This window comes from Lipotes vexillifer, unplaced genomic scaffold, assembly GCF_000442215.2.
Source record: "Lipotes vexillifer unplaced genomic scaffold, Lipotes_vexillifer_v1.1 scaffold164, whole genome shotgun sequence".
Classification (NCBI taxonomy): Eukaryota; Metazoa; Chordata; class Mammalia; order Artiodactyla; family Lipotidae; genus Lipotes; species Lipotes vexillifer.
In genome coordinates, this window is record NW_006789313.1 from 4126822 (window position 1) to 4154000 (window position 27179).

The following is a 27179-nucleotide window of genomic DNA, read 5'->3' on the forward strand; positions in this document are numbered from 1 at the left end:
TGTCTCCATCCAGGTCCTGCCAGCACCCCCTTACTGCTGCAGGGGTAAGTGTGGGAGACCTCCCTACCGTGCCCACCTCAGCCATGTGCCAACCTGCTCAAAGCTGAAATCAAAAGGGCTGTGCATTCCTGTCACCAGCCTGAGAATGGACAGTCCCGTAGGTCTGTGTGACTGTATACTTAAGCCTGCGACGAGGCAAACATTTGTAAAAAGTCACCGAGAAGTCATCAGCGAGTAGGATCTGTTCACTGTACTAAGATGCACAAATATAGGAGATGAAGGAACAAATTCACCAAGAAGAAAAGAATGACCGTTAGTAGCATTATTTGGGTAAAAATTGCCAGACAGGAAAGAAAACATTCCATTTGATTACATTTGTAAAAACGCCCCAAACAGGCAAAACTAATCGAGTATGAGAAGTCAGGATGGTGGTTTTAGGGAATTATTGCCTCGGGGGTTGGGGGGAGGTTCTGGGTGGTGGCAGCGTTCTGATTCTTGGTCTAGATGCTGATTCCATGGTTGTAAAGACTTGCGCATGCACTTCTCTATACGTCATAATTTAATAAGGTTAAACCCTCCCCCGCAGGTGACTGTAACGTAGAGGAAGGCTGAGAACCACAGATCTGGAGGGAGGCCTGTGGTGACCAGCCTGGCATCAGTGGGTAGGTTCAGAAGGAGGGTCAGCTGCTATTGGAGGTGTTGTCCCCTTATTTGTACATTTAAGCGTCCTGAGCAGATCCAGTTTGCTAGTGACTCCTTAGGGCTTTTAAGACCGCATGGCTTTACACATGAACTTAAAGATTCATCCAGCATTGTCAGTGTGCAGGGCGACGATGGGATGTGGTCCCCTATTCTAATCCTGGAATCATTCAGTTGGTCTGCACTGGCTGTCTGGCATTGTCTTTGTTTGTTAACTCCCCAGGTGAGTCTAACATGCAAACACAGTTGAGAATAACCGCTCTACCTCATGGGAGGAGTGGGTATTTGAAAACCTGGCTAGATAGTTAAAAGTTACTATTTATAAAAGTACAATTATTTTATATCTTTCCTCTGAGGCCTGCCTCTGACAACATCATCCTTCACTCTGACAACATCATCCTTCACTTTCAAATGCTCACAACACTTCCCGTTTCTCTCCTCAATCCTGGGGCCCCCATCACCTTCATCTCAGTGTTTCCCTGATGTGTTCTGTTAACCACTCCTCAATGTGTGAGATCAAACCAAGTATGTCAGGACTTTGACCATCTCTGGACAGCCAGAGGAAGAGGAGTGCTCACCCAATCACTAAGACAAGCCCCAATACCCGCAAACACTCCTAAAGAAGTCCCAGGGTGACTCCCCATCAGAGGCAAATGCTATCCTCTCTACTTCTCTGCCCCTAAGTGTCCTCCAGCCCTGAATTCTACTTGCTGCCCTAAATTTGACATAAGTGCCACAGAGACAACTGGGTGGATACCCACTGATGCCTGCCTACGCTCAGGCTTAGCATCACATTCAACTGCAGAACAAAACTGATCGTTTTAGTTGCTGGGATTCTATTGACAACTAGTACTGCCCAGGGTTTCACTTTTTAACAAAATCCAATCTAGCCACAATTAAATTTCAAATTTCCTTCTGGTATAGCCCTTGGGCCCCTCCTCTCTTGGCCGATTCAATGGCTCCTCTCTTGGCTACCTTACAACGGATATCTCCCAAATTTACATTTCCAACCCTTGATTCTGAACTATAAATTTCTATATCCAATTGACTAATATTTTCACTTTGACATCTCAGAGACACAAACCCATAATGTCCAAGCCTCACCCTTCCCGATACTAGCTACCACGGAGTTGCACAGGCTGGAAAACCTAGAAGATTCTTTCCCTGCTCCCTCTCCATTTCCAGTATTTCACCAAGTCCTGTTAATTTTACTTTTGTAATACACCTCTTGGTAAAGTCCAGTTCCCTGCCATCTCTACCGTCATTAGCCTGGTCCAAGCTATAGTATTACTCACCTGAACCGTGCAGTGGCCTCCTAATTTGCCTCCCCTCATCCACTCTACTTTTGCATGGGTGTGCATGAACAGATTTACCCTAAACACAGACACCCCAATACAGTCCTCTCTCCATTCTGCAGCCAGAATGTTCTTTGTTACTGTTATTGTTATTAGCACAGTTGTTCATGCAGATCTGACTGGGTCACTCTTCTTTAAATCCCAACTCAAATGTTCTTTGGATCTCGGCTTATCTGTCACGTCTTCAGGAAGGCCATTCCTAATCACACCAAAGTCGATCAGGTTCACTATTACATATTCTCATGGCATACTGTCCTTCCCCTTCACAGGACTTATAATTTGATAACTTGATTAATACCCGTCTTTCCCAATAGATTAAGCTCCATGAGGGCAGGAACCATGCCTGTCTGTTCACCACTGTAACCTTAGTGCCTAACACAAAGCCTGGCACATAAACATTTTGAGTACAATACAAGGCAGACTCTACACTTTTACATTTCATTCAATTCTATTACATTTGATCCTTTAAAATGTTTCAAATATAAAATGAAAAAGAAAAAAAAACCTTTAGGAAGTATTTCATTCTCCCTCAAAACTTTACGAAATTCTACCTGATACAAAACGCTCAGCTTGATGAAAGGAAACGCTGAGTCTGAAACATCCTGCAGGGGGATATTATTCATTCTTCTTCTCCTGCCCTAATTCATACCAGCCTCAGGATGCTGTCAGGGTTTTTACCTGGACCAATTCAGCAGCAACATTGAGTCGGAGTGAGAGAGGCAGTTCTTGAAGGGCTCGAACCAATGACTCACAGTCCACATAAAATGCTGAATTCTATATAAAAAAAAAAGATAGATTATTGATCAAGATGATTACATATGGGGCTTCCCTGGTGGCGCAGTGGTTGAGAGTCCGCCTGCCGATGCAGGGGACACGGGTTCGTGCCCCGGTCCGGGAAGATCCCACATGCCGCGGAGCAACTGGGCCCGTGAGCCATGGCCGCTGAGCCTGCGCGTCCGGAGCCTGTGCTCCGCAACAGGAGAGGCCACAAGAGTGAGAGGCCTGCGTACCGCAAAAAAAAAAAACAAACATGATTACACATGGCCTTTCAGAAATAAAAGAGCACAAGACGATAGGCAGTAACTGTAAATAAATCATCTATTACTTTTAGCTGGGAGTAATCAGATCATAAATCACACTTGATATGGTTCTAATTTCTACCATCTCTGCATTAAGATAAGCAAAACCAAAAGCACCTTCTTGAGCCACAGCTCAGGCTGCCAGAGCAGCAGCAGGGTGGTGATCACCTCACATCAAGACTGCATGGAAACCTGGAACCTGTGCACGCTCTTGGAATTACTGAAAAAAATTCAAAGCACTTAATGAAATCTAACTGGACATCTCCCCCAGATTCAGATGTCTGGCCTTCAGGAGAGCAGGGAAGAGCTGTCTCAGCAGTCAGATGGGGAGGACAGTCACAGCCAAAGAAGCCCATGAGGTATACGCTTCTCTCTCTTCCAACCAGAAAGCAGAGGATGGAAACTTACCCTCCAGCTGGCAGCACTTTGTGTGAGGCCAACACTAAAAGTCCCTCGAACTCCCTTCCTGTGCATAGACGCAAAAATCCCATCCAGGCAATGCCCTCACAAATTGACCACATCTGAGAAAACATTCCAGGTTATCGCATGACCCCTAACAGCTGTTTCTAGGTGCCCTGGCCACCCAAGAGAAGGAAAATCTAAGAGGTGGCTGCCACATTAGAGGCAGACACCACGGACCACCTTGTCTACCAAGGACTATCACAGACCCAGGTAGAACCATGACTTATGCTGCAATCACTGATTTCAAGTTAGAGAACAACACCCAGGGGTCATGGAGTCTAATCTCTATTCCACTGTAAGGATGGCTTGGGTAGATGGGTTTATAACGACTGGAGGTGGGGAGTCATTCCTGGTGCTCTCAAGTAGAGCGCCAACACTAAATCCAGACCCACTCAAACCCCCGAGCCTCACAACAGCAGTACACAGGGATCAAAAGAAGCAATATAGCTTTTCAACTGCCCTTCTGAAAGTTTCCGGAGATGGCTAGCTCTAAGGTAAGCAAGGTTGGCAGCAGAAGATGTGGCCCCCTCACCCTGGAAAAAAAGGAACTTACATCTAAAAACATAGAGTATTTAGGGAGCAGGATGGAGGATAACAAAGCAGGAGAGTGGGAAATGCACTACATGTGCAGGCCTTGCCTCAGTCCTGCACTCAGCACGTCAAGTGCTTGATCAAGACCAGCACGGCCAGCCCTTGTTTCGAAGTTTGGAGAAGACCTCTCAAACCACTAGAAAAGTGTGATCCTGAACGCTTAACCCACGAGTAAGTCACCACATTACAATCTGGAAATCTCACCCTTCCCACTGCCAAGGTGTCTGCAAAGTCACCCGGGTAGACCCCCTGCTTTCAGCCTATAAAAGAGCAAGAACTTTCCATCCACGATGCCTGCCAACCATTCACCTGCTGCTGCCTCAGCTCTCTAGAGAGGGCCCGCTGAGACGTGCTGGGGTCCAGCTAGAAGTGCCCAAACTTCCTCCCCCCTTTTGCATCATGTGTGACACGGCTACAAGGTATGTCGTTAACGGTGAAAAGTCTGTGAGATCCAGGGAATGGCCAGGCTGTGCTTATGTGCCGAGTCCCAGGTGATGGACCTTCAGCTGCTGGAGTGTCTCCTTTCCCCACGTCTCCAATTCCCACCCACCAACCAAGGCCCCGGTGACAGGGCACCGCCTCCATGAGGACCTCAAGACACTTCAGCCCAGCATAGTGATTTCTCCTCGTCTCCCTGCAGCAGTCCTAGAGCCTAGAACCTACCATCAAACACCACCATGTAAGAAGACTTCCCCTTTTTTGTCAACAGTTTGTCCCCTAAAGGGCTACAGCTGAAGGCCTTAGATATAAAGGGAGCTGAAGTGAATTGCTTGTAATAGTAAAGTGTGAATTTGAAAATAGATTTAATTGGAATAACCACCATGAATTAGCTTTTTTGCTCCATGTTGTAAATAACTGGTGGGTCATCTCTGCCCGGAGAGCCCCATCCCCACATCCAGCTGGCCAACGCTGACAGTCACTCACAGTTGGAGCTCACAGCCTGGCCACCCCAGCGCCTCCTCTCCTGCAGACTCGGAGGCTGGGGGCAGGAGGCCAGCCTTGACTGTTAGAACAAAGTCCCTCCAACCCCACTTCTCCGCCATCAGTGTGCGCACAGACTCGGTGGTGAGAATCTATTCCCGAAGGTTCCTTCCTCCCTGTCCAGGAAGCCAATCAGACTCTGAGTCTCAGTGTCTCTGTAAAGGTACACCATTTGGTGAGGAACGAACCTACTAGAAACTCCACTTACAGCCTCTGATCAGACCACTGCACCTTCCTGGAGAGCTACAGCACTCACTGTCCACATTCATTTGGGTACTCAGGGGTCACTGGGACACTTTACAGTGGGAGTGCCCAGATCAAGCGACACTTTAGAGAAAGCTGGGGCGCCTTCCATGTACAGAGCATCAGGCCTCATTCAGAACTGCGCTCTCAGGGGTGGGCCTGAGTGTCTGTTCCCTTAAGAGCCACGCACTCAGGAACCACGGCGTGCCACCCGGTGCTCAGTGGTTGCTCGAGGAAGCTCTACTGACTAAATAAGTCACTAGTCAACACAACTGAAAAATGGAATGGAAAAAAAGCTTCAGGTGATTTTCAAAAAACAATGGACCTACTTGTTTCACCCTCAGTTCTCCTTCCACCCATTCCCTCCTCACATGTCCCCACACTGTCCAAAGGACAGGTCTGAAAACGCCACTCCTGGATTGAAGGGACCAATTCGCCTGCGGTAATGGGGCCAACACAGCTGAAGCAGGGACCCTGACTGCCAGGCCACCTTCGCCTCACCCCGCATGTGAGCCACAGAGACATGAAGGCAAGTCACAGGGACAGCACTGGGCCCTCTCCCATCAGGGTGCCCTTTGGGGCCTCCGCCAGGACCCACTGGCAGACTCTTGACTGCTTCATGTCACTGGCTATGCTAGGGACAGAGGAGCACATGAGGAACAACTGATAGATAGACAGACAGGTAGATAGACAGACAGATTCTTCTCTTCTTTTTCTCTCTCAAGTAAGCAAAAATAAAGAGAACCGAGTGAGGAGAGATGTGGGACACAAAACAGTGCCGGTGGCGAAGTGATGAACTCAGCTTGGGATGTGTCCTACTAATACCTCAACTCAAGATGCTCACAATCAAGCTTGCCTTCTCTCGCTCCATCAATCATCACTGCTCACCTCATCAGCGTGCTGGGAAGCTTAGCACTCCTGCGAATCTTTCTTGTCCTCATGTCTCACGTCTGGCCCGTGACGCAATCTACCACGTCCTCCGCTGCAGTCCCATCTGCCAGTGAACCGTCTTTCCTCTCACGGCCCATGCTGTCGGCCCACGTCCCCTCCCGTTCACCCCACGTAATATCCTCCTACCTGCTCCCCCAGCCTCCAGCCTCCGACCTCTTCAGTCCCTCCTTCCCAATATTGTGGAGGTCCAGTCTAGCCATTTCCATTGTCTTGCTAAACAAAACTTTTGTTAACAAGTAACAGTAGTGATAAGAGCTAATTTTGAGTGTTTCCTCTGTGTCAGGAACTGCACAGAAGGACTTTTATTTATAATCTAATATAATCCTCATGACCATTGCACCTTCCTCGAGAGGTGCAATAATAAAATGTAACTCTGAGTTACATTTTATTATTAGTTCCATTTTCCAGATGAGAACTAGTATTTACGCTCAGGTTTGTGTCTCTGAAGTCTATGCTCTGACCCACAGGCTAAACTGCCCCTAGATAAAATGAAGACCAAACCACTGGTACTAAGTGGCCCAGACCCACCCTGGAAGCCGCTTCTTCCGAGAATCCACACTCCAGCTACACTCCAGTTATGCTCCCGACTCTGAGCACAGCCTGGTCTTTCAGATCTCATCATTCTCCTGTTGTTCCCCAGACAGAACCTACCAGAACCATACTCATCCACCAAGGCCCATTCAAATGATCTTTATCCCATGCTCCTACTCTCAATCACTTCCAGCCCAAAGCAGCTTTCTCCCACAGTATTATGTTCATTCATTTATTATACCACTTATTTTATGTGGCATTCTTTTCCATTTATCATGTAAATATTTACCAACCATCTACTATGTGTCAGCCACTGTGCTAAGGTCAGGGGCCTAGGGCGATGAACAAGCATGGTCTCTGTCTCATTCATCTTCCAATAAGCTACATCTAATAAAATATCTAATAAAGAACACGTGTTTTGATAAATAAAGAACCTTAGAATTATTTGAAACTCTCAGGATAACAAAATGTTCTCTGATAGCCAACATAGTGCAAAGGAGTTGAAATGGGAGTTGTTTGGCTTGCACTGAATTCCTCCATGATCTGAGTTCGTCTGTTTACAACTTGTCCTAGAATTCTAAACCATACTCAGGTACATGCCCAAACAGACCCAAGCAAAAACAAATATTTTTAATTCCCCAATTTTTCTATATTATAAAACATACTCTTTGTACAGTGACAGGAAGTCATTTTACAAGTCACTTCCCTCCCCTCTGTCTTTAAGTCAATGTCCATCCCAAACAACTGAACGTGAAGCCAGCCCACCTGGGGGTGTGAGCCACCTACTGTGTGTATACTGAGCTGACAGCGGAATGGGGAGGAAGGTCCCGCCCTTTATCCATCAGGTCTGCTGCCCGGTCGCCTGTCTGAAGCTGTGGGCAGGCTGTCTGATCACTGTATCAGATAGTATGCTCCAGCCCCGGAGTCGGAAGCAATGCCATGCCAGCACTTACTCATCCTCTGTGCACTTTAAAAAGGGTGAGAATACCTGTCGTCTCTTGTACGGAAAGGTTCAGTGAAATCCTGCCTGGAGAATCATCAAAACTCCTTGGGAAGAAAATATGGCAGGAATACAAAGCAAATAAAGTATGTGGGTGTTATGGATTCACTGAAAGACTTCTATGATACTTGTTCTTATTTTATAGCTTTATTCTCCTAATCATAGAAGAGTTATTTAAAACTATAAAGTTAAGGATTTTCTTACCTAACACCAAAAACAGTGTGGGAGAAAAAAATTAATTCTCAAGCCTTAGATGAATTTTCACAGAAAGGGAAAAGAAGGAAGGCCAAATGGCCAAGTAATCCACTCAAAATCGTGACTATAAACTTTCAGCCCTACAACCCAGTCTATATGAACTATAGTCATATATGAGCTATATAAGTAGTTCACATAGATGGCCAGGTATAAAGGTCAACTCCAGCTCCAAGAGCCCGTATAATTTAAGCTCCCTGAAAACTTTCTGAGCAATTTAGGTAACTGAGGCTGAACTGTACATGAATTACTAGACTCTTCTCTATGTGAGGTCTCCATCTCAACAACAATGTGAAAGGTGCTGGTCTCCAGCCTCGAGAAGAGCCAATCCACATTCCAGACAGAGCTTCACCTTACCTGTTTGAGGTAGGAAGCTTCACTATCCCACTCTTTCTCCTCAGCAAACCGGAACTGTGAGAAGGAGTCCCCTGGGAATAGAAAAAACATACAATTTTATGTCAAAGCTAAAAGGAGAACACTCAGTTCTCTCAACTTCCCTTTGGGAGTAAAAGTACTGTTTCTGAAGAGCAGACCATCCCAAGCTCAGTGATATCATTCAATAGAAGGTCCTGACTTCCGCATCTTTCCACATCATCTGTGCACAGTGGGTACTTGAAAATACTATTGGCAACTGTATTCATTGCTTCATTCAACTCTCAATAAGCCACCATGCTACATGCTTCTTGAGAGACAACTGAACAGTCCAGGCCTGCAGACATGGCCATCTCCCCATATTTAGTATATTTTCATCTCATCTGCTTAATATATGCAAGGAAACTTACATTTATGATTTTGGGGGTGGGCATAAGCAGAAAAGGAAGGAGAAAAACAGAACTGAAGGAAAGCAGTTCTCAACTGATCCACAATGTGACAGACTTAAAATATCTCTTTGAGGCGAGGTTACCAATCTGAACCATGACTCTAAAAATCACCTGGTTAGAATGTCAGATACAAAATAAAACTCAAAGAATGTGCATTAGATTAGTTAATGTGAATCATGGTGCACTGCTCTGAGCTCTTGGAATAAAGGAAAATGAATCAAGATAAACAAGCTTGACAGATGATTCCGTACTGCGAGCTCTGACACAAAGTTTATTTTGTAAATATGTACTTGTCTGGTTATTTGCATTAAGAATAGCCAATTTATAAATAATTACTTTTCCACCTAGCTTTCAGGATCCTCCAAAATGTGATCCTACCTCATTAACCCACATTTGCTTCCTATTTCTTGACTTCCTGCTCCCGAGAGCCTCTTTTCACATTCTGAACATACTTCATTTTCTACCCTATCCTCATTCCTTTTTTTTTTTCTTTTTTTTTTTTTGCGGTACGCGGGCCTCTCACTGTTGTGGCCCCTCCCGCTGCGGAGCACAGGCTCCGGACGCGCAGGCTCAGCGGCCGTGGCTCACGGGCCCAGCCGCTCCGCGGCATGTGGGATCCTCCCGGACCGGGGCACGAACCCGCGTCCCCTGCATCGGCAGGCGGACTCCCAACCACTGCGCCACCAGGGAAGCCCTCCTCATTCCTTTTTTAATCCTTCTCCCTTGTCTGGAAGGCCCACACACCTCTACCCATTCATATCCTATTTATACTTTAAGACTCAGGTACAGGCCCACTTTCTCCTCCTATGATATCTCTCAGGTTATTTAACCATAGAATCCATTCTTTACTTCTAACTTAAAAGAGGGGGAAAAGAACTGAAGAATCCTGAATTCAAGAGACAAAGACAAAATCAGAATCTACACCATACCCCCAGCATTTCCAAAACACATGGATCGTAACATTTTAACACTTGACAAGATCAAATTCTAGGTAAAAAAAAGACCAAGAACATCACTCTTTATCATGAGAAAGGGTAAAATTACTACCATTAGTCATTGGCAAATCAACCTTGATCCCTCAAAAATTATGATATAAAGAACCTGAATAATGTCATTAATAATGTCCTGTCTGTGCATGTGGATGTATAAGTGTATTGTGATTATATGTGGGTAGTTTATAAATATTTGTGCAATATTAACATTTTAAAAGGACAATAGAAAGGCTACAAAAAACCCTGAAAAAAATCCTAAAATGTAGCAGTCAGACAAACCATATTTGCTGGTGATGAACATTTGTAGCATATTTAGGCAAAGAGCCTGTCTCTTACATACAAAGAGAGCTTTTGCAAATCAACCAGAACAAAACCACCTAGTAGGAAAACAGGAAAAGGGGTGAGAATAAGAAAGGAAGTAAGGATCAAGCAGGAATAGGACAGCTTTACAAAGTCTGAGGCAAAGCAGTGAATCAGCTCAATCTCTGATTCTGACTAAAAGAAGCAAAAGTTAATCCTTTTTGCAGGAAAATGACATTATCAATAACCTAGAATTATCTCTACTATATTTTATACACAGTATCCAAAATTCAGGTGTATCAGGAGATGAGACCAAGATGACAGAAAACTAACAAACAAACAAACAAAACCCAATCAAAAAATGGGCAGAAGACCTAAATAGACATTTCTCCAAAGAAGACATACAGATAGCCAAAAAGCACATGAAAAGATGCTCAACACTGCTAATTATTAGAGAAATGCAAATCAAAACCACAATGAGATATCACCTCACACCAGTCAGAATGGCCATCATCAAAATGTCTACAAACAATAAATGCTGGAGAGGGTGTGGAGAAAAGGAAACCCTCCTACCCTGTTGGTGGGAACGTAACTTGATGCAGCCACTACAGAGAACAGTATGGAGGTTCCTTAAAAAACTAAGAATAGAATTACCATATAACCCAGCAATCCCACTACTGGACATATATACAGAGAAAACCGTAATTCAAAAAGACACATGGCGCCCCAATGTTCATTGCAGCACTATTTACAATAGCCAGGACATGGAAGTAACCTAAATGTCCATCAACAGAGGAATGGATAGAGAAGATGCGGCACATATATACAATGGAATATTAGCCATAAAAAGGAACAAACCGGGTCATTTGTAGAGAGGTGGATGCGCCTACAGACTGTCATACAGAGCGAAGTCAGAAAGAAAAATAAATATCGTATACTAACGCATGTATGTGGAATCTAGAAAAATGGTATAGATGATCTTATTTGCAAAGCAGAAACAGAGACACAGACTTAGAGAACAAACATGGATATCAAGGGTGGGGGTGGGATGAACTGGGAGATTGGGATTGACATATATACACTATTGATACTGTGTATAAAATAGATAACTAATGAGCATCTACCGTATAGCTCAGGGAACTCTACTCAATGCTCTGCGGTGATCTAAATGGGAAGGAAATCCAAAAAAGAGGGGATATATGTATATGTATAGCTGATTCACTTTTCCTTACAGTAGAAACTAATACAACATTGTAAAGCAACTATACTCCAATAAAAATTAATTTAAAAAAAAAAAAACTAAAAATAGAGTTGCCATATGAACCAGCAATCCCACTCCTGGGCATATATCCAGAGAAAACCATAATTCAAAAAGATATATGCACCCCAATGTTCACTGTGGCACTGTTTACAATAACCAAGACATGGAGGCCCCTAAGGTCCAGTAACAGATGAATGGATAAAGAAGATGTCGTACATATATACAATGGAATATTACTCGGCCATTAAAAAGAATGAAATATGCCATTTGCAGCAACATGGATGGACCCAGAGATTATGATACTAAGTGAAGTCAGACAGAGAAAGACAAATATTATATGATATTGCTTATATGCAGAATCTAAGAAAAAATGATACAAATGAACTTATTTACAAAACGGAAACAGACTCACAGACTTAGAAAACGAACTTATGGTTACCAAAGGGTCGAGGGTTGCGGGGAGGGATAAACTGGGAGTTTGGGATTGACATATAAACACTACTATATTAAAAATAGATAACTAACAAGGACCTACTATACAGCACAGGGAACTCTGCTCAATATTCTGTAATAACCTAAATGGGAAAAGAATTTGAAAAAGGATATATATATACATATATATATATATATATATGTATATATATATGTATATGTATAAGTGAATCACTTTGCTGTACATCTGAACATAACACAACATTGTAAATCAACTATAGTCCAATATAAAATAAAAATTATTTTTTAAAAAAGAGACAACAGAAAAAAATCCAGTTATCATACCCAGATCTTATGATTTGCAATGTAAAATTTTCAAAAATAGGAAAAACTATAAAATCACAATGACATCCATGAAGTCATTGTTTTTTCCTTTTCCATTATGGTTTATTACAGGATATTGAATATAGTTCCCTGTGCTATACAGCAGGACCCTGTTGTTTATCTATTTTGTATATATCATTGTTTGTATCTGCTAATCCCAAACTCCTAATTTATCCCTCCCCCACCCCCTTCCCCTTTGGTAACCATAAGTTTGTTTCCTTTCTGTTGGTTGGTTTTTATAAATTTATTTATTTTGGGCTGTGCTGGGTCTTCGTTGCTGTGCACGCGCCTTCCCTAGTTGCGGCCAGCGGGGGCTACTCTTTGTTGTGGTGCACAGGCTTCTCATTGCGGTGGCTTTTCTTGTTGCAGAGCACGGGCTCTAGGCACGCGGGCTTCAGTAGTTGCAGCACGTGGGCTCAGTAGTTGTGGCTCGTGGGCTCTAGAGCACAGGCTCAGTATTTGTGGCGCACAGGCTTAGCTGATCCACAGCATGTGGGATCTTCCCAGACCAGGGATCAAACCCGTGTCCCCTGCATTGGCAGGCAGATTCTTATCCACTGTGCCACAAGGGAAGTCCCCATAAGTTTGTTTTCTATGTCTGTGAATGTTTCTGTTTTATAAATGAATTCATCTGTATCATATTTTAGATTCCACATAAGTGATATCATATGGTAACTGTCTTTCTCTCTCTGACCATGAAGTCATTCTTGATTGATACAAAATAAAGTATTCACATAAAAAATACAAAGAAAAGAAGAAAATGTTTGAGAAAAATAAGGTACTTTAAGCACATTTTGTTTATAGTAGTCAAACTCCAAAACAACACAATTTAAAAATCTTAATAAAGTACACAGAGGCTAATTTTGAAAAATAAGCTGGTTAAATGACTATTAAAGAAAGCCAACCTCTCTAATCCTCTCATTGAAGATGAAAGTGTGTCCAGACTTGTCAAAATTATGACTCCTAGAATCAAGAATACTTCTGGAAAACATGTTACCAAAATTCTCTTCTTATACTGAGACATGTACAGAACAATGATGGTATTAGTAAACATGCTACTCCTATATCTTGTACATCAGACATTTGGACGTGCAGGAACAACTGGAGAATTCCATTAAATAAGACAGTGCGGTGCATTCACAATGCATTCAATTCTGCTCCTGCTTTATTCTCTGGCTGAGAGAGTTCCTGTCCTTCACACTAACAGAATGAATCAGAACGAAGAAGTATAGAATGGAACCCAGTGAAGAAGAGGGAAAGCCAACTACTGTTGACAATGGAACAAACATGGTGAAATGTGTCTTACAAATCATAAGCATTCAAAGCTTTGGTCACACTCACCAGCTGTGTGTTCAGCAAGTAATTATAGCACAGTGTAATGAACAGAACCAGAAAGCATAAAAGGAGTATAACACTTTCCTCCTCCTCCTTCAGCCAAAGACTAATTTCATGATGTATAAGAGGCTGTGGAACTGCCTTGCTGTGTACTTATACCATATCCTCAAACAAGATGGAAAAGAGCTAGTGCCTATTACATAGGCTGCTTGAACAACAGCAACAAAATCCCATAATATTCTACTTTGCAGATAAGAATACAAAAATAGCAGGCCTGCTAAATCCAATGATTATTTATTAAGAAGTAATTTATTCATTAGAATCTGCTAAAAAAAGGGGGGGGGGATTTGAACAAAACTGATGTACCTGGAGAGTTCACATTTTTCCTACATAATAAAAAGTCCCATGTCATTCTATTCCAACAAAGCTGAAGCTGGTGTACATGCAATGAAAGCTGAGATACAGGCGATATTGAAACAATTCTGTATATCTTGAAAGCCAACAACATTGCTCTACTGCCACATTTCTGGAGCCAAAATTAATGATGGATTTTTTTCAATCAGCTTATTGTATAAAGCAGCAAAAATATTAGAAAGTTAGATATATGTGATCTTAAGTATGCTTCTGAAAATAATCAGAAAGAATGTTTCGAGCAGTGCACAATGCACATGAAAAGATGTTCAACATCGCTAATTATTAGAGTAATGAAAGTCAAAACTACAATGAGATATCACCTGACACCAGTCAGACTGGCCATGACTAAAAAGTCTACAAATAATAAAGGCTGGAGAGGGTGTGGAGAAAAGGGAACCCTCCTACACGTTGGTGGGAATGTAACTTGGTACAGCCACTATGGAGAACAGTATGGAGGTTCTTTACAAAACTAAAAGTAGAAATGCCGTATGATCCAGTAGTCCCATTCCTCGGCATACATCTGGAGAAAACTCTAATTCAAAAAGATACATACACCTCAATGTTCACAGCAGCACTATGTACAATAGCCAAGACATGGAAGCAACCTAAATGTCCACTGACAGATAAATGGATAAAGAAGATGTGGTGTGTGTGTGTGTGTGTGTGTATGTGTGTATACACACACATACACACACACATATATACACAATGGAATATTACTCAGCCATAAAAAATAATGAAATATTGTCATTTGCAGCAACATGGATGGACCTAGAGACGATCATACTAAGTGAAGTAAGTCAGACAGAGAAAGACAAATACCATATGATATCACTTATATGTGGACTCTTAAAAAATTGATACAAATAAACTTATTTACAAAACAGAAACAGACTCAGACATGGCGAACAGACTTGTGGTTACCAAAGAGGAAAGGCTGGGGGAGGATAAATTAGGAGTTTGGGATTAGCAGATACAAACTGTTATATATAAAATAAACAACAAGGTCCTATATTGCATAGCACAGGGAACTATATTCAACATCTTGTAATAAACCATAATGGAAAAGAATATGGGAGAAAAAAAAGCAGTGCACAATGCTTCAATTTGGGGGATTCCTTCAATGAAACTCATGATCATCAAACAAATCTCCACGTCTAGCAGTTAATGAGGAGATAAGTCTTCACCTAGCCTATTACCCAGTCTTTAACTAGTTACTCTTAGAGAGGACAAATTTAATTGCGAGGGGCACCATTACCCTCGACTATTCCGGCAGAACTAGCCAAAGAGCATTGTGCTCCTCTACTTGCCTCAGCCAAGCTACCATCTATTTAGTATCACGAATGTGTAGGATGGTACAGTGACTGCAGGAACAATCTAACAGCAGACAGTGGTGAGAAATGAGAATGCCTGTATATTGTCAAAAGTAAATCTGGTCACTAATAACTTTTAAATAACATTTCAATAGTTTTGTTGAAATTTCAGATTTTTTTTCATGTACTCCAGCACATCCATTCTATGACAGTGATATTTAGCTTTAGCTTCAGCTGAATATGATTCAACACTTGACATTCTGGCCAAAATGTACATTAAATCTGCCTCCAACAGTGAATTACTAACATTCTATGAGGTCATTTAAAAAATACAATAGTTTATGTAATGTACAGTATGGTGACTATAGTTAATAATACTGTACTGCATAACTGAAACTTGCTAAGAGAGTAGATCTTAAAAGTTCTTGGGTTACCCTGGTGGCACAGTGGTTAAGAATCCACCTGCCAATGCAGGGGACACGGGTTTGATCCCTGGCCCAGGAAGATCCCACATGCTGTGGAGCAACTAAGCCTGTGCACCACAACTACTGAGCCTGCACTCCACAACTACTGAGCCCACGCTCCACAACTACTGAAGCCCGCATGCCTAGAGCCCGTGCTCCGCAACAAGAGAAGCCACCGCAATGAGAAGCCCACGTAGCGCAATGAAGAGTAGCCCCCGCTCACCCCAACTAGAGAAAGCCCGCACACAGCAACGAAGACCCAACACAGCCAAAAATAAAAACAAATAAAATTTTTTTAAAAAGATGTGTGCTTTATTAAAAAAAAAAGTTCTCATCACAAGAAAAATAAAATTGTAACTATGTATGGTGATGGATGTTAACTAGACTTATCGTGGTGATCATTTTGCAATATATACAAATGTTGAATCATGATATTGTACACCTGAAAATAATGTTATATATCAACTATACCTAAATTTTAAAAAATAATGTAGTTTTATATGTACTGACAAATGGAAAGATGCCCATTATCTCAACTGTTACATGAAAAAAATCAAGTTTTAGTACAGTATAAGATATATATATACACACACACACACCTATGTACATACTATATATACACATATATATGTGTATATATCGCAAAAATATTCATATATGCATAGAAATAAGTGGAGCTCATTAGATACCTATTTTAAGAATGATTCTCTTTCAGAGGGCAGGATTGAAGGAGACTTCCTTTCTGCATAATACATTTTCCAGTTGAATTTTCCTTTGTAAACAGCAAACACGTTATTTTTGGAACTGAGCCAAACAGAAGTAAGGAAATCTAGAAACAAAGCTGAAACTTCTTAAGGGCAAAGACCATCTCAGAATGCCTTTAAGACAAAATATCCATAGATCTCAAAAGCTGGAACACCAGATGTCATTCATTCTAACCCTCACTTTATAGAACAGTAAAGAGCCTTAGGTCAGGAGAGACTCAATGGCCTGACCAGCCAGTTAATGGCTGGACACCAAGACCTCTTGGCTCCTAACATTCATTATTATACCTATAACTAATAAAGCTCTTTCCACTATTTCCACTAGGCTTCTCAGCCATCTGAGCTCCCTAGGACAATACAGATACTCAATAAATATTTTATGACATCTGATATACTACTATTTGACATGCTGACAATGTCTGAAGATATGAAAATCCAAAAACAAAGAATTCCTCATTTTAGGAAAGGAATCATTTCAGGGATTCCTTTAAATAAGTACTTTTAAAAAATAAGAGTGTTTTTATAGCCCTCTAAGTATTCTAATAGGGATAGCGTCAGAGAAATAAAGGCGATACACCAACTGTTTCTGTGTGGATGATACCCAGGATTCTCACTCTGCCTAATTTCTCAAAACTAGTCTAACACAAGTCTCAGGATCAGTGACAAAGTGGACACTAAACTTGCTAGAATTCCACAATACCAACATACTATCAAAAAACTTACACTTTAGTCATAAATAAGACAGCTTTGAATTTTAGGCTTACTCCTTCAGCCACATCAACAAAAAAGAGCTTCCAGCCAAATAAAAGAACTTAACCATAAAGCTCTTCAGTGGACGTTCAGGTGGGATGACAAGGAACAATCTTTATCTGGGCAAAGAAACCTGCAAAGACTTTTGGTTTCAACAATACAGATCAGATGTATACAAAGAGTGAGTGTGAAAGATGGAAAATGTGCCCAAGCCTAAAACTACCCAGTTCCAATGATTTGGGAGTGGCAATTCCCATAACTGACATCTGTCCTAGGTATTTGGATCTTTTCCTTATAAAACTGGCCCAGACCGTTGTGGTACGTCCTTTCGGAAACCAGCTCTAAAAAGCAAGAGGAATGTAGCACTATTTCTGGATGAGTACTTCATTTTAAGCTCCATTTTCCTGGCTCTTCTTTATCATGATCACCTTCCTTTAAATCCTCCGCAGCCCTTAGAATATGCCCTTAACCCTTAACCAGGACACCATGTCTATGGGAAATCACAACTTTATAGGTTCACAATCTTCATAGAAAGACACTATGTCTCAATGGTCAACACGATGGCTGCTATAGAAAATGAAACATACCCTTTCTTCTCTCTGAATTTCTCTAGCTCATCTATGGGACATGGCATATTTGGAAGGTCCAGGTAGATCCTAAGTCCACAGGCTGACACAGATCAATCCAGAGGCAATCTACAGTTCAGACTACAGGATATAAAAAGTCCTTACTACCCCCTACTTTCTAGCTCCTACGGATGAGCCTTTCTAGATGCAGGTGTCAAGCACTTCAATATTTACCCTAAAACAAAGCAACAGCTAACATTTTGGTCTTTGTGAGGAAGATCATACAAGCCATGATGAATTTTAAAAGTTAGGCTGAGCCAAAAGAACATGAGAGGTAATAAAATTCTCTCCTGCTCAACAGTGACCTATAATTAGCTTTCTCACCAGCTTTGTGTGGCCCCAAAGGCCCCTGAGCATCAAATATCCACATTGAGCATAACAGGATGTGCCTATCTTCCCAATACCCCTAAAAAGTGCTTCCCCATCTGCATGGATTATGTTGAAGGAAAAGGCAAATATACTCAGGTACCATAGAATGGTTCTAGGCTTTATGAGTGAAGGATGATGCTGACATTCTGGAATTTAGAATCTAACTTGTTTTCCCCAAAACAGTTGGCAAATATTCTGTGTTAACCCTGTACCACAGTAGACAATCTAGTAAAATTTCTCAGATCCATGGTTTTCAGAAACAAGGCCAACATCAAACCCTGGCACAGAACTCCAAGATGACAGCAAATTTTTAGACAAGACTGAATAAATGAAAGAATATAAACATGAATCCTCAACACTCATGGTGTATATTTCCTCAAAAAATATTTAGTCCACCTAACGGCTTGTTTTTTGTTTATAACCTGACACCCAAAATGTTGACTTTGTTGGTTATTGCAGCTGATGGAACCATCATACATATAATCTAAGATTCCAGGTCTAATACCTTAAGGAGTAGACTGCCCTTTAATCCCATCAACAATCTTGCAAGGGCGCACGATTCACTTCCAGAGGGAGTAGGTGAGAAAGAAAAGTCAGATCAATGTCAAATCGTCATTATCTGGAAAACAGTCTGTATCAGTAGGATGTCATGCAGATTCAAACACACACTCGCACACGCTTCAGGGCAGGACAGAAAAAGCACAGTCCCACTAGGACAACGACACTCTCCAAAGGTCACTGCAAAACTCTCAGTAACTTGGGTCCCACAGTGGAGTCAAACTTTCCCTGAATTTCCTGGCCCACCATCCATTCCTCCTTACAATTTCATTTTCTTTCCTATACTGAGTACTTTTTTGAAAGTCAACTTATCCCTATTACCACTTACATCTCTCAAACATGGTATTTTCTACCTTAATCTGCCCAAGTTTTCTTCTTACAATTAAAAGTATTCCATCAAGGTGAATGTTAATAATTAAAATCCCCAAACACTAATCCCATGATGAAGCAGATGGCTCAAAGCATACCCTCAGGGAATACTGTGGGGTTTGTGAGAGAAAATGTCTGAAGCCCTTCCTATCAGGAATATGCAGTTGCTTTCAATTTGTTGTTTACTGGCTAAATGTACGCCAGAGACTCATATATTAAAGGATTAAGAAGTCTTACCTATTCTCCTTGATTTGTCTCATTATTTTCTTCCTATATGTTAGCTCAGTTCATTGAAATTATCGTTCTGATACTAATTCACACCTTCTTAGTATAAAATCCAAATTCATATCCATACCTTTAGCTACTGACTGGCCTTTTCTATCTCCTGCTTCTAGCTTCTACTCTCATTCATAAGATTCTATAAAGTCTTTTTTTAAATCATGTATGAATTTACTGTTCACAAGCACAATATTCTTTATAAAATCTCCAACTGGGCAGCTCCAGCAGGCACGAGTAATACCCAAACTGAAGACAGGAGACCATTAGTCAATACACTTTTTTTTGAGGTCAACTCATGTAGGCAACATAAAACCTACTAAAGTTAGTTTCAATTAACTTCTTCATGTCCCAGATCCTTGCTTTTCTTTTTTAAAACTCTTAATTCTAGCTTTCGAGTACGCCTGCAATGAGTTTGGTGAGGCAACATCTCCCCAGAGGAAACTCATGAGCAGAGGCCTCAAGACAGAAGGAAGTTTGGCCATTGGAGGAGCAGAAGGCAGGCCAGTATGACTCGAGCACAGTGACGGATGAAGAGGCAAGAAGAGAGTGAAGAGAAGGCTGGGTCACATTCTTTTTCTTTTTTTTCTTTTTTTTTTTCCGGTACGCGGGCCTCTCACTGTTGCGGCCTCTACCGTTGCGGAGCGCAGGCTCCGGACGCGCAGGCTCGGCGGCCATGGCTCACGGGCACAGCCGCTCCGCGGCATGTGGGATCTTCCCGGACCGGGGCACGAACCCGTGTCCCCTGCATCGGCAGGCGGACTCTCAACCACTGCGCCACCAGGGAAGCCCTGGGTCACATTCTTTATGTGACTCAGCATTCTCCAACCAGGGGTCAAGTTTCACTGCTTAACATTATATTCCACAATAATAACCAAGGTTAGTGAAACTCAATTAGTCGAGTTCTTATCTGTTAAACACATTTGACACGAGTACCCAAACACATACTAATTCTCAAGTGACAATTACCCTTACCATTTACAGATTAAGCAACACAAAATAGTAAAAAAATAAAACAGCATTGTCTGTCAAATTGTCACCTTCAAAACAGAGGGTGGCTACCTTATTGGGCCCCAAAGAACCCACTCTGCAGATAATTTTCTTCTAGTAAGAGATCTAACTGTGGACTGTGTACATTTAATAGGTTTGAGAACTGTTCTCATAGTCAGTTGACCCATATAGTAGAGATGACTTTTAATGAGTCGATATGTAAACAGTTTTTTTTTTAGATACCCAGAAACTTGTTCTGGGAGGAGCTAGGGCAGGTCAGAGTAGGCCTGATGGGTAACTCAGGTAAAGATGCTTTTCTTTTATCTGAACCACTAAATGATTGCTTTACTTTCAGTTTTTAAAATTTGGAACTCCGATAAAGGAAAGGACTGTAACCTTGGAAACAAAACAAAAAAAGAGGGTGGAAGATACAAAAGTTCTCTTTGCATAGGGTAATGATTGTTCTAATTAACATTACCATGGTTATACGCCATCTCCCCCAGCCATTCCTGAGACAGACATGCAAATATGACGCTAAGGAATTTGGGAAGCTACCCTAACTAGTAAGTTGCTCAGGAGAAAATATGGGGGGGCTTCTACAAAGTTTGGGCACAGGAAAATCTCCATGCCTAAGAACATGCCACTTTTCTAATTAATATCCAGAGGCACTAATCTGGAAAGCTGATCTTCTCATTGGCAGTGACAGAAGGGAGAGGAAATGTAGTGAGAGAGAGAATGGAACTGGGGAGTTTACACCTCACCTAATAACATGATAAATCCCTGTCGCCTGTTCCAGACTGGCAGAGAGGTAACGTTCAGCATTCTGGTTCTTTGTTCCTACTCAGAGTTGCCCACAGATTCTAACCCCAGTGTCTGGTGTTGGCTACAGAACCCTGTCTCCCAGACTTTTGCTATTTAAGACAATTGTTTTGATCAGCACCTTTCCTGATCCAACTCCTAAATATGAACCTCGGCCTATGTTCTGACCACATTTAACTTCCAGCCTTACCAGGTCTGCCATTCTACTCTGGTATCCATTTCGTGGCTATTTTTTTCTTCACATAGATGGCCAGTACGTATTTTAATGATAGTTTACGAGTGTTCAATGCTTAAGTGCAGTACTATGAAGCAAAAATGCAAATGGCATATTCAGAAGCCTTAGTATTTGGTTTTACTGAACAAAGTGTGATGGGCACTTTTTGGGTCCTCACACTATTTATGTGAATTATATGTGCTGCCTTTATTGGACAGTCACAAGTTGCCTTGTACTGGGTAGATCTGTTTGAGAACGTCAGTAGTACCGATGTTGATTCTTATTATTTACAGCTGCCTTAGAGTGTACTTGGTTTGCTTTTATCTAAAGTTTCCGTTCCACACCTAAAAGACAGAGTGCTGAGTTTTAAGAAAATCTGATATACAAAAAGTCAAAATTATAAGGCAGTAACTTGGTAAGTCGAACTGTAATTTACTGATTTTACCGATGGATTCATGAACAGATTCACTTAGTATTGAGATTCCTTGACATACTTAAAATGGGACTGAATTCCCAAAAGCTTTACTTAAAACTTTTTATCGTTCAATGGTAGGAACATCAGTGAATTATCTACAAAGAAACATCTGTTGTCTGGATGCTAACTCTACAGTGTTCTCAGTTTGATGATCATATTTGTATTTTATTATATATCATAATAAATAGTTTGCTTTTCATGGGTACTGTCAAAAGTAGCAACATCTTTTCAAGGCTTCAAAGCCTAAAGTAGAATTTCTGCAAGTGAACTATCAGAGTAGTCTCTCTAAATCACTGGTATATCTCTCATGTTTTAAGAGTAGGACGAGCGTGGTAAATGTTGGGTTTGTGTTTTTGCTATTTTAAAGCAAGAATTATCTTATAAATCTTTTTACCACCACTATATGAGAAACTTTAGTTAGGCAAGATGCCAGTGGAATGAATCTGTTTACCAAATTCCATTTGACAAGTTTTAGCAATTATTTTTGACATAATTAAACGAGCTTTGCTCCATTTCATGTTTACTGTGTTTCCAGGAGATGCCATTGGGCACAATTCAGCAAGTTAAAGGCCTATTTGCTTTAAGCACTCACATCTGCAAATTTAGCCCCATCTGGGGCTTTCCAGGTATTAACCAAATAGCAAGCTTTTTTAAAAACTTTGGTATATGCCTCTAAAGTATAAGGTCTCTTCTGAATAATACAACAATAATATTATCATATGTAAAACAGCAGCAGTTAAAGAATAATATCAACTACACAAATAATATTTAAATATCCCCATAAAATGTTTTGTTTCTCTTGGGAGTGGGAGAGGTAGAAGACTGGGGGAGTTTTTTGACATCTTTACTGGAGTATAATTGCTTTACAATGGCATGTTAGTTGCTGCTGCACAAAAAAGTGAATCACCTACTTGTATACATATAACCCCATATCCCCTCCCTCTTTGCATCTCCCTCCCACCCTCCCTATCCCACCCCTCTAGGTGGTCACAAAGCACCGAGCTGATCTCCCTCTGCTATGAGGCTGCTTCCCACTAGCTATCTATTTAACATTTGGTAGTATATATATGTCCATGCCACTCTCTCACTTCGTCCCAGTTTACCCTTCCCCCTCCCTGTGTCCTCAAGTCCCCTCAAGTCCATTCTCTATGTCTGTGTTTTTATTCCTGTCCTGCCCCTCGGTTCTTCAGAATCTTTTTTTTTTTTTTTAGATTCCATATATATGTGTTAGCATATGGTATTTGTTTTTCTCTTTCTGACTTATTTCACTCTCTATGACAGTCTCTAGGTCCATCCACCTCACTACAAATGACTCAATTTCATTTCTTTTTAAAATTTGTTTTCTTTTTATAATTTCTTTTTATGGCTAAGTACTATTCCATTGTATATATGTGCCACATCTTCTTTATCTATTCATTTGTCGATGTACACTTAGGTTGCTTCCATGTCCTGGCTACTGTAAATAGAGCTTCAGTGAACACTGTGGTACATGACTCTTTTTGAATTATGGTAGTGGGATTGCTGGGTCATATGGTAGTTCTATATTTAGTTTTTGAAGGAACCTCCGTACTGTTCTCCATAGTGCTGTATCAATTTACATTCCCACCAACAGTGCAAGAGGGTTCCCTTTCCTCCAAACCCTCTCCAGCATTTATTGTTTGTAGATTTTTTGATGATGGCCATTCTGACTGCTGTGAGGTGATACCTCATTGTAGTTTTGATTTGCATTTCTCTAATGATTAGTGATGCTGAGCATCCTTTCATGTGTTTGTTGGCAATCTGTATATCTTCTTTGGAGAAATGTCTATTTAGGTCTTCTGCCCATTTTTGGATTCAGTTGGTTTTCTTTTTGACATTGAGCTGAATGCGCTGTTTATAAATTTTGGAGATTAATCCTTTGTCAGCTGCTTCATTTGCAAATATTTTCTCCCATTCTGAGGGTTATCTTTTGGTCCTGTTTATGGTTTCCTTTGCTGTGCAAAAGCTTTTAAGTTTCATTAGGTCCCGTTTGTTTAGTTTTGTTTTTATTTCGATTTCTGTAGGAGGTGGGTCAAAAAGGATCTTGCTGTGATTTATGTCATGGAGTGTTCTGGCTATGTTTTCCTCTAAGAGGTTTATAGTGTCTGGCCTTACATTTAGGTCTTTAATCCATTTTGAGTTTATTTTTGTGTATGGTGTTAGGAAGTGTTCTAATTTCATTCTTTTACGTGTAGCTGTCCGGTTTTCCCAGCACCACTTATTGAAGAGTCTGTCTTTTCTCCATTGTATATTCTTGCCTCCTTTATCAAAAATAAGGTGACCATATGTGCGTGGGCTTATCTCTGGGCTTTCTACCCTGTTGCACTGATCTCTATTTGTGTTTTTGTGCCAGTACCATACTGTCTTGATTACTGTAGCTTTGTAGTATAGTCTGGAGTCCGGGAGCCTGATTCCTCCAGCTCCGTTTTTCTTTCTCAAGATTGCTTTGGCTATTCGGGGTCTTTTGTGTTTCCATACAAATTGTGAAATTCTTGTTCTAGTTCTGTGAAAAATGCCATTGGTAGTTTGATAGAGATTGCATTGAATCTGTAGATTGCTTTGGGTAGTAGAGTCATTTTCACAATGTTGATCTTCCAATCCAAGAACATGGTACATCTCTCCATCTGTTTGTATCATCTTTAATTTCTTTCATCAGTGTCTTAAGGAAAACTGGTTTTTATAGTTAATGTATTCAAACCATAATCCAAATAGATTTCCCACAATGCATTTAGTTGATGTGTCTCTTAAATCTCTTTAGTATTCATAGTTTTTTGTTGAGGAAACCAGAGCATTTGACCTGTTGGTTTTTTCATTTCCTGGATTTTGCCGATTTGTACTCTCTTCTTGTTGTCTAATCTATTTTTATTCCTTCTATTTCCTCTAAACTGGTAGCTAGATCTAGAGCCTTGATCAGGTTGAAATTTGATTTTTTGGAAGGATGCTTTTTAAGTCAGAGAAAATTAATTGAAATGTATAAAGACAGAATCCAACTTTAGATAAAGGTGTGATGTTGTGTTTTTAGAGCTGTCTGGGTACAGAAGGAAAGTACCCCTACCATTTGCCTGAAATTTCTGGGAAAAGAGTAGACCTTAAAGTTGCTCATCAGTAATATCATTTAGTAGTGAAATTAAGATAAGCTTTGATTATAAGAGGAAATTTTTTTTAAAAACTGAAGTGATTGATAATAATGCACAACCTGTATGGTCATCAATAATGACATCATATTAAATCCAGGATGTTACTGACAATAAGCTTTTATTCAGATGAGAACAGATTAGATCATGATCAGCCAGGGAAACTGTCAGAGAGACCCCAACTTATGATGGTTCAACTTACGATTTTTTCACTTTCTGATGGTGCTAAAGCAGTACACATTAAGTAGGAACCATATTTTGAATTTTGATCTTTCCCCCAGGCTAGTGATATGCTGATACTCTTTGGTGATGCTGGGCAGTGGCAGCAAGCCACAGCTCCCCATCAGCCATGCAATCATGAGAGTAAACGGCCAATACATTTACATCCATTCTGTACCCATACAACCATTCTGTTTTCCACTTTCAGTACAGCATTCAATAAATTACATGAGACATTCAACACTTTACTACAAAATAGGTTTTGTGTTAGATGATTTTGCCCAACTGTGGGCTCATGTAAGTGTTCTGAGCACATTTAATGATGTTCAGTAGGTTGGTATATTAAATGCATTTTCGACTTAACGATACTTTCAACCAACGTGGGGTTTATCATATGTAACCCCATTGTAAGTCAAGGAAGGTCTGTATTTGTATCCAGTTTTGAACCCATCCTGTTTTCTAAGGAAAAGAGGTAGCAAAAGTGGAAGAGATGAGTGCCACTTCCCATGCCACTTTCCCACCTTGGTCATTGAGAGATGGAATACAAAGAGAAGCAGATACATACCCAGGGCAAATCCGTAAGAATTCTGTTCAAGGAAATTTCAAAAACTGGTGCATGAGGGAGATTAGCTCAGTGCTTTGTGACCACCTAGGAGGGTGGGATAGGGAGGGTGGGAGGGAGGGAGACGCAAGAGGGAGGAGATATGGGGTTACATGTATATGTATAGCTGATGCACTTTGTTATAAAGCAGAAACTAACACACCATCGTTAAGCAATTATACTCCAATAAAGATGCTAAAAAAAAAAAAAACAGGAAAAAAAAGACTGGTGCATAACTAAACTGAGATTTCTAAAAGGTGAATTATAAGCTGTCTGAGGTTCTTCAGCCCATGCTCTGGGCTGGCTGCTTTGTGAGGCTCATGGAATGGCATGACCCTTGCCCCTGCAGAGTTCACACGCTGAAGGAAAAGAAAGGGTGCACGCACCCACCACACACGGGGTCCCCACCGCAATACACACACAACCCCAAGGTCTACAAGTTTGATGCTTTCATTTCCTCACCTGAATATGACGTAAGGACAGTCTTCTCCCACTAATCCAGGGCTTCCAACACTGAGGGCAACCTAAACCCCTTCCTACTCCACGTGCCTGTTTCCAATGAATTGTACAAAGCTTTCCTTTGTGCTCTCAAGTTAAATTTTGGTGAATGATACATATTAAGCACATTTATTTACAACTGTCATTGTGAAGATGTAATCTCGCTAAAATGGTCTTTATGTCAGAATTGAAATTGAATTGTAAAGTAGTATTTTGCTACAAAATAAAATTTCAACTTTTATCACTTCTCTCCAGGAGAGGATGTTAAGGTTTTTCTTCTCTGGTGGAGAATAAGGAAAAAATAGCTATTTGAAATGTCAGTGCTTCTAAACCCAGTACGTATTTTAAACTGTTTAAATGTAATGAATTCTGGCATTGCTTTCCTTTGGTTTCTTTTCTGGAGAGGTCCATCCTCCTACCAAATAAGAAGTAGGCGGGGCTTCCCTGGTGGCGCAGTGGTTGACAGCCCGCCTGCCGATGCAGGGGACACAGGTTCGTGCCCCGGTCCGGGAAGATCCCACGTGCCGCGGAGCGGCTGGGCCCGTGAGCCATGGCCACTGGGCCTGCGCGTCCGGAGCCTGTGCTCCGCAATGGGAGAGGCCACAACAGTGAGAGGCCCGCGTACAAAAAAAAAAAAGA

The 27179-nt window shown here is 41.2% G+C and overlaps 1 protein-coding gene across 1 annotated transcript in view; it reads right to left on the reverse strand.

Annotated features, from left to right (window-relative positions):
- AVEN (apoptosis and caspase activation inhibitor) overlaps positions 1-27179 on the reverse strand; it is a 185225-nt gene that overhangs the window by 1434 nt on the left and 156612 nt on the right. The window contains exons 3-4 of the mRNA XM_007462520.1: positions 8502-8572; positions 2733-2828 (exon numbers count right to left, since the gene is read on the reverse strand). Of these exons, the coding sequence (XP_007462582.1) occupies positions 2733-2828; positions 8502-8572 (167 nt within the window). The remainder of the gene's footprint in view (positions 1-2732; positions 2829-8501; positions 8573-27179) is intronic.